Consider the following 8,140-nt stretch of genomic DNA (forward strand, 5'->3'; position numbering starts at 1 on the left):
GGGCAGGAAGGGAAACAAAGTCAGTGCTAGGTCAGAGCGAGGACAGCAGGCCTGGCCCTGGGTGGAAGCTGTGTGACCTCGGGCTAGCCCCCGGCGATCTGAACCCCCATGGGCACTTCAGTAAAACGGGGTGTTCACAAAGGCCCAATGACACCACTTCTGTTCCCCTTTCCTTTTGGCTAATGACATGGGGTGCAGCTGTTCTGACATGGGCTAGAAGAGCAGACAGACCACCACACTTCCAGCTCCTCCGTCAGCGCTTTACATGCCCCTGCAGACTTCTCAGCACCCCTGGCCCATCCCATCTCGCCCAGCTGCCACCTTGGGTCCCCAGGTAGTGGCACAGAGGAGCCAACACTGCCTCAGGGCAGGGTGGCAAGGGCAGCCCCAGCCCTGCTCAGGGGGCCAGAGACCCCTGGCCCTCCCCACTTGCTGGGGGACCTGATAGGTCGTAGGTCACTTCCCAACTGTACGTTGGAAAGAACAACTCCCATTCTTTTTCTTCTCCACTGGACATTTGTAAAAAGAAATGAAAGGTCTAGAAAAAGACTTCAGACCTCTAAGGGAGGGAGTCATTGGGCAACTCCAGAAGGTGCACCACCTGGAAATTCTAAGCAAGCACCGAGCACTCCAACTCTACCAGCTGCCTCCGTAAACGTCCCACCAGGGCATGTCCTCAGCAGGGCTCCCCTGCATCTGCCTGGACCCTCACCATGGCCCCTGGGGAAGCCCCAGCTGGGGAGCAGCTGAGAATTCTGTGTACAATTTTTCATTAAGCCCTCACAGTAACACAGAAGTGTTAGAGGAGGAAACACAAAGGAGGGAATTGAGGCTTGAAGGGTCACCCACTGGCCTAGGGCCCCAGAGCCAGCATATATCGGGGCTAACATTTAACCTGGTCTCTTTACCTGGCTTGCCCACCGCCCAGATGAGAGAGAAATAGAAAATGCCTGCTGTCCAGTTCTTTGTTCATCTATTCAACAAACATTTCTCTCTCTCTTTTTTTTTTTTTGGTTTTTGTTTTTATTTGTTTGTTTGTTCGAGACAGGGCTGCGTTCTGTTGCCCAGGCTAGAGCACAGTGGTGGGATCACAGCTCCCTACAGCCTCAGACTCTGGGCTCACACGACATTCCTGCCTCAGCCTCCCGAGCAGCTAGGAGCACACCACCACACCCAGTTGGTTTTTGTAATTTTCATTTTTTTAGAGACGGGGTTCTCGCTCTATATTCTCTGTGTTGCCCAGGCTGGTCTTGATCTCCTGGCCTCAAGCGATCCTCCCGTCTCAGCTTCTCAAATTGCTGGGATCACAGGCATGAGCTGCCGTGCCTGGCCTTAACAAACATTTTTCAAGAGCTTCCTAGGTGCCAGGCGACTATGTGACACACTGAGGACACAGTCCCTGCACCCTCGCATGCAAGATTCAAGTTTTAAACAAGTAGTCACATATGAACCGTGAAAAGAACCAAAGGAAAACAACAGGGCATTACTAGAGAGCAGGCTGTGGAGCAATTCGGATCGGGGAGTCAAGGAGGCCTCTTGGGGAAGACTTTTGAGCCAGAAGGGAGGAGGGGTGGGGAATGGAGAAGGGTGGGGAAGGAGGGGTGGGGGACTCTAAATCCTCAGGCAGGACAGAGCCCAGAGCTGGAGGCACTGGAGGGTCAGTCCATGCATCTGACTCACAGATAAGGGGAGGGAGTGACCCAGGCACAGGTGAGGCCAGGGCCAGAGGGCCTTGTGCACGAGGGAACATTTGGGACCTTAGTCTAAGCTCATCTGGAAACCACTGGCGGGTTGTAAGCATAGCCAGTGGGAGCAGGGTAAGGACGTTTGTTTAAGAAACTCCTCTGGGACGGGCACGGTGGCTCACGCCTGTAATCCTAGCACTCTGGGAGGCCGAGGTGGGCGGATCGTTTGAGCTTAGGAGTTCGAGACCAGCCTGAGCAAGAGCGAGACCCCATCTCTACTAAAAATAGAAAGAAATTATATAGACAGCTAAATATATATATAGAAAAAATTAGCCGGGCATGGTGGCACATGCCTGTAGTCCCAGCTACTTGGGAGGCTGAGGCAGGTGGATTGCTTGAGCCCAGGAGTTTGAGGTTGCTGTGAGCTAGGCTGACGCCACGGCACTCACGCTAGCCTGGGCAACAGAGTGAGACTCTGTCTCAAAAAAAAAAAAAAGAAACTCCTCTGAAGCAGACTAGAGGGGCCGGGGCACAAACGGGAGGCTGCAGGGAAGCTGTGGCAGTGGCCCAGGAGGGAGGTGGTGCTCCAGGGGGAAGTTGAGGCCACAGAGAGAGGGTATCTGGCAGGTGCCCACAGCCCAGCCCTGGGTGGCCCAGCATGCCACCTGAACACCTGCCGATCCTCAGGACCTGGGTGGCCTGGGGCCGTGACCTGGGATGGGGGGGCAGGGACTAGGGCTCACCTGGGGAAGACGCCGCCAGGCCCTCCGAGAGCCTCCTTTTCTTGAGCTTGTCCTTGATCTGGGTGGTGTCCCGGGCCATGCTGCTGGCCTCCGACTCTACCGGGGGGTGGGGCCCCAAAGACAGGGCCCCGAGGCTCCTGGGGTGACCATTCCTGGCTGGCCAGCCCTTCAAAGGGGCATCCAGTTTGAGGCTACCTGGGTCCCCATGTCCGCTCAGGAGCTGTGACGGCTTCTCACTGCTCAGCAGGATGCTCGGTGTGGGCTGGTGGGAGGCTGAGGGAGACAGAGACGTGAGTAGCTTGGCACACGGGGCCCAAGGTAGCACCAGGCACCAGCAAAGCCCTTGGTGCTGCTCCCTGGGGCCAGGCAGCTGCTGGCCTGGTGAATTCCAACCATCAATGTTTCAGTCTCCACCTGGCCAAGTCGTTCATTCGACAGTGTCTATGAAGCCCCTAACCTGAACAAGTCACGTGTCATGAGGACCCAGGGGCTTAAAGGAGAGTCAGTCAGCAGTCCTCTCACGGCACAGATGAGACGCCATAAATGCTCAGGGGAGGCCGTCTGCCCAGGGACCACCGTCCCCCAACCTCCAGGGTCCAGCAGAGTCATCAGCACTATCGAGCACCGACATACACCAAACACAGAGTGAACGGAGCCGCCCCGGAGACTGAGAGCAAACCCACCCACTCCCACCAGACACACGGTCATCCAGTCACCCATCAGCGTGCATCTGGTAAGCATCTCCTAGGCGCCAAGCTCTGTCAGACAGGGGGGCTACTGAGATATGAGTGAGGCACAGTCTTTGTCACTAAGGGACAGTCACTCTATCAGAGAAATAAGATATGTCCATAAATAGGTTGAGTACAAGGTCGGCAGGAGGTGTGTCATAGGAGAGGCAGAAGCACAGGGCTCTGCACACTTAGAGGAGGAGGAGGGTCTCGGAGACCTTCACGAAGTGGTGCGTTTGCCCTGGGGAGCCCGGAACGAGGGGAAGCGACTGGACAGAGCGGCGCTCAGAAGCTCTGCCACACCCCTGCTCTTCTGGAGACCCTGGTGCCCAGGCCACAGACACCAGACCGCAGCTGGCACCATGCCCAAGGACAGTCGAACGCCACAGGCCTGCGAGGGGGCTGGCCTGAGAGAGAGCAATTAGAGCAATCAGATTCTCCCTCCAAAACCACGGGCCTGGAGCCCTGCAGGGAAGGCAGCCTGCAGCTGACGCCGGGCAGAGTCACGGAGCAGAAAGTGGCAGAGAAGCTGAGTGGGTGTCCTGAAAGCCACCACTGCGGCAGCTGTCCCACTGCATCCTGGCCGCTGAGGGCGCTCCCAGGCCCCAAGCAGGGCCCAGGGGCAGACTCTGTCTTCCTGCACCTTGTGGGCTCCCCCTGGGGTCCTAGGGGAGCCAGGCACATGCTGAGAGCCCCATTCCGTATTCCTGTGGGTTTCCCCCTGTCCATCCCCCGAGGCACAGAGTTGAAACAACCTGCCCAAAACCAGAGGCCACAGGAGAAATGCCATCTGCTGGCAGCTTGAGAACGAAGCCTGGCATCTAACACATGTCCTCCCTCCAGGATGAGGCCCAAGCCCTGCCTGTGACCGGTGGCCTGACGGGGCAGCAGCTGGGTGGAGCCATCCTCTGCCCAAAGTCCCCAGAGAGGCCACTTGGGGCACTAGAAGGCCATTTGGTGTGGGTGGGTCACCAAGCCGGGTCTTCCCATCTCACCTTCTCCACAAGCCGGCAGACTGGAGTCAACGCTTCCAGGCAGGAGCACACGGGGCCCAGCACTGGTCCAAGGGACACTCCCGCAGTACACAGCCACCGGAGCCAGAACCCTGGCTGGGGACAGCACAGGAGAGCACAGGCAGTCTGCAGCCTGCCAGAGCCCTCCTGCACACTCTAAGGTGGAGGCACCTTAGGGTCCTCCAAGGCCACAACTGGGAACAAACCGGGAACACCCATGCTGTACCCTGGAACACTCTGCCCCTCAAGGTCTCTGCCCTAGGAACCAAGACATGTGGTGGCCCAGCCTCCCACACCAGAGCTGGCCAGCCAGGCAGGGAGCCCGTGACCTCCACCAATCCTCCCAACCCCACTCGCCCAGCCTCTCGGCCTCACTGCCCCACCCCCACACTCTCCCTGGCTTTGCCCCAAACCCTTGACCATCCCTTTCCATCTCCTTCACGGGCCTCTTCCCCTTCACCCCAACAACACTGATACCTGGTGTGCCCAGCTCCAACCTCTGCCCACTAGCTGCTCTCCCTGGGCCACCTCCTCACTGCCACCCACTGCAGAGAACACCTTGCCCTGTGGCTTCAGCCCTGACCGATGCCCCCAGTTGCAGAGCAGAGCTTCTGGTTGCCTGGCCAACCCCCTCTCCTGGAGCCCCAAGCACCTCACAGCACATCCTACACTGACCCTCCTCTTCTCCCCTAACCTCCCCTGGCTCAGCTAAGGGCATTGCCTGTCCCTGCCACAGACATTTGTCAATGCTGGCTCTGTGCAGGGCTCCTGCCCCTCGAAGTCCCTGATGACACAGTAGCGGGCAAGGCGGACTTAGTGCTCAGTGCGACTTGAAGTCTGGGTGGGGAAGACAAGGATTAACAAGCAACGACAGTGGGGCCTGTGAGCCTTTGGCAGGGACGGGGACAGGGAAGGCTTCCTGGAGGGGGGGACCCTGGGCTGAGACCACAGCCGGGAGCAGGAGCCAGGAAAAGAGGATGGGGAAGCTCGGCTAAGGCATTTACTGCTTTAAGAAGTCTTCCCATCTTGTGCCCATTTTTAAATTGGATTATCTGGGTTTTTGCCATTGAGTTGTTTGTGTTTCTTATATATTCTGGTTAGTAATCCCTTGTCAGATGGATAGTTTGCAAATATTTTCTCCCATTCTGTAGGTTGCCTCTTCCCTCTGTTGTTTCCTTTGCTGCGTGGCAGCTTTTTCGCTTGATGTGATCCCATTCATTTATTTTTACTATTGTTGCCTGTGCTTTTGAGGTCACTGCTGGCTATACAGCCAAAAGAAAGGAAATCAGTATATCAAAAAGATGTCTGCGTTCCGATGTTTATTGCAGCACTATTCACAGTAACCAGGCTGTGGAATCAACATGAATATCTGTCAGTGGATGAATGGATAAAGAAAATGTGGCCTATATACACGTGAAATATAATCAGCTACTAAAAAAAAAATAAATAAAATCCTGTCATTTGCAGCAATATGGATGGAACTGGAGGCCATTATGTTAAGAGAAACAAGCCAGGCACAGAAAGACAAATTTTGCATGTTCTCACTCATAGGTAGGAACGAAAAAAGTGGCCCTCACGGAAGGAGACAGTAGAATGGTGGTCAGCAGAGGCGGGAAGGGTGTGTGGGAATGAAGAGAGGTGGTTACTGGGGACAAACACACAGTTAGACAGCAGGAATAAGGTCCAGGGTGCGATAGCACAGTAGGGAGACTACAGTTCACAATAAATAATGTATCATATAGTTCAAAATAGCTAGAAGAGAAAAATTAGAATGTTCCTAACATAAAGAAAAGATAAATATTTGAGGGGATGGATTTGCTAATTACCCTGATTTGATCATTACACATTGTATGCATGTATCAAAATATGACATATAGCCCCAAAATATGTACAACTATTATGCATTAATAAAAGAGAGAGAGAAAGAGAGGCCCTCCCTCCCCTGTGCTCCCACAGCCCCAGGTTTGTCTCCATGTCACTCTCCCCTCCCCAGGCGACTCTCTGGTCCTGCCCTGCAGCTTCCTGGGGCAGGCACCATGTCTTGTTCATCTTTGTAGTGCTGGACCTGTCTCTCAGTAGGCACTTAAACTGTGGATTATTATTCTGCCACAAAAAAGAATAAAATCCTGTCATTTGTCCCACACCCTCCTGGCTCAGCCCCTCCTGAGCAAACCTCAGGACCATCCGTGGGACCCTACCTGCCACCTAGAGAAGCCCCCACATAGGTGGGGACCCAGCCCACCCACCCCAGGCTGGATGGCCCCTAGACAGGGACTCAGGAGCCTGGGTTCCCCTTTCTGTCACCTGTGTGACCTTGAGGGAAAAGCCAACCTCTCTGATCTCAGTTCCCACATCACTAAAGCAAAGGAGTCGGATAGCACCAGGTGGTCTACAACACCTTCATTCTATTTCTAGATTTGTAGATTTTTCTTAAGCCTTCAGTACCTCCCATTTCCCCACTAGAATCTACTGTCAGTTGGGATCTGACTTAGCACTAAATTATTCGGTTCTTTTCACATTAATGTGACAAAGCCCTGGGGTGTCCTGAACTGCCCTGCTCCCCGTCCTAGCTCTCCACCTACCTTCCAAATGGTCACCTGGCCCCTGCTCCAGCCCCTGCAGGTAAAGCAGCTCTGCACCTTACAAGCGCCCATCTCATCTGGGGCAGCACCAACCCCCTCACTTTCCAGAGGAAACTGAGGCTCACACAACCGTCTCCCCAAAGGCAAAGCCAGGCCCAGAGCCCCATCTCCTGGCGCTAAGTGGCTACACACCGTCCCCACTCCCCTGCCTGGCCAGCTAAGGAAACGGGTCCTCCGCTCTGTCCTTCCGCATACTCTTGCGCACAGCGGAGCACTGGCCCCTCGAGGAGCCAGCCACCCGGCCTCGGACAGGGGAGGCAAAGTTCAGGTCAGTCCCTGGAGCACTCTGAGCCCTCCCCGGGCAGGGAGCCACGAGGACGCACGCGGAGCACGAAGGGCCGAGTGCGAGTGGCCAAGCACGTGGACAGCTGGCTGGGGTGGACAGGCCCAGCCACCTGGCTACGTCTCCCAGGCACAGCCTGGCCCCTGGAGTATCTGAGGAAGATCCCCCACCCCGGAAAACACCAGGAACAGGCCTCCCTTACCTGTGGGGACATCGTCACGGGTGCCCATGCCCTGGGTGGACAAGGTGCCTGAGAGGTTTCCCAGAGGCCGTGGCTAGTCCTGGGCCGTGAGGACAGTCCTTGGGGGTCCAGAGGGTTCCGACCCGTAACATCCAGGGACCTACGGTGGGGAGGGGCAGAGAGAAGTCAGGAAAAACAAGTGACAGACACTTCTAAACCGCTTCACGGAAAGCCCATCAGGAGCTAAAACATTATTATCAGGAACAAATCTGCCACTGGACCAAAGGACGCTTCTTTCTTTTATTTATTTATTTTTTTAAATTTCAGAATAATACAGGGACACAAACGTTTTGATTACGTACATTCCTTTAGTGCCGAACACTTCTTTCTGACCTTTGAACTCTCTCAGATGCTTCAAAGTTCCTAAGTGCCGAGGCTGCTCGATCGTGGGAAGAGCTCACTATGAAGAGTGTCAGCGAAACCCATGAACCGGTCGTCCCTTGTCACTTGGACATGGGCACCTTTAGGGTCTCGGGGAGATGGGGTTTTCAAGGCAGAGCCTGACACTTTGTGTTCCGCCAGTTTCTATTTCCTTCAGGCACCCATCAGTCCGCCAGCCGCCCCCAGAGCTCGCGATGAAGGCTCTGTGTCCCGCTCAGCACTCGTCCTTGGCGAGACCTCCCGGAAACCAGCTCGCCATGTTCTTTCAGGATGCTCGGGTTTTCACCCACGTGAAGCTCTCGGCCCGTGCTCACCTGGTGGAACGAGCCCCGCCTCCGGCCCCTCAGCCGCTGCATTGTCCTGAGCGCCTGACCCCGCTCACGCCCTCCACCTAACTTCACTTCCTTTCCCTGGGACAGGGTCT

The 8,140-nt window shown here is 55.6% G+C and overlaps 1 protein-coding gene across 3 annotated transcripts in view; it reads right to left on the minus strand.

Moving 5' to 3' along the window:
* Positions 1 to 7,324, minus strand: part of TOGARAM2 (TOG array regulator of axonemal microtubules 2) — a 43,100-nt gene extending 35,776 nt beyond the window's left edge. For all 3 annotated transcript variants that reach the window (XM_069494865.1, XM_069494864.1, XM_069494862.1), the window contains exons 1-3: positions 7,297 to 7,324; positions 4,152 to 4,265; positions 2,429 to 2,701 (exon numbers count right to left, since the gene is read on the minus strand). In XM_069494865.1, coding sequence (XP_069350966.1) covers positions 2,429 to 2,701; positions 4,152 to 4,265; positions 7,297 to 7,324 — 415 coding nt within the window. The remainder of the gene's footprint in view (positions 1 to 2,428; positions 2,702 to 4,151; positions 4,266 to 7,296) is intronic.
* Positions 7,325 to 8,140: the final 816 nt, after the last annotated feature.

Source organism: Eulemur rufifrons, chromosome 19 (genome assembly GCF_041146395.1).
Source record: "Eulemur rufifrons isolate Redbay chromosome 19, OSU_ERuf_1, whole genome shotgun sequence".
NCBI classification, from domain to species: domain Eukaryota; kingdom Metazoa; phylum Chordata; class Mammalia; order Primates; family Lemuridae; genus Eulemur; species Eulemur rufifrons.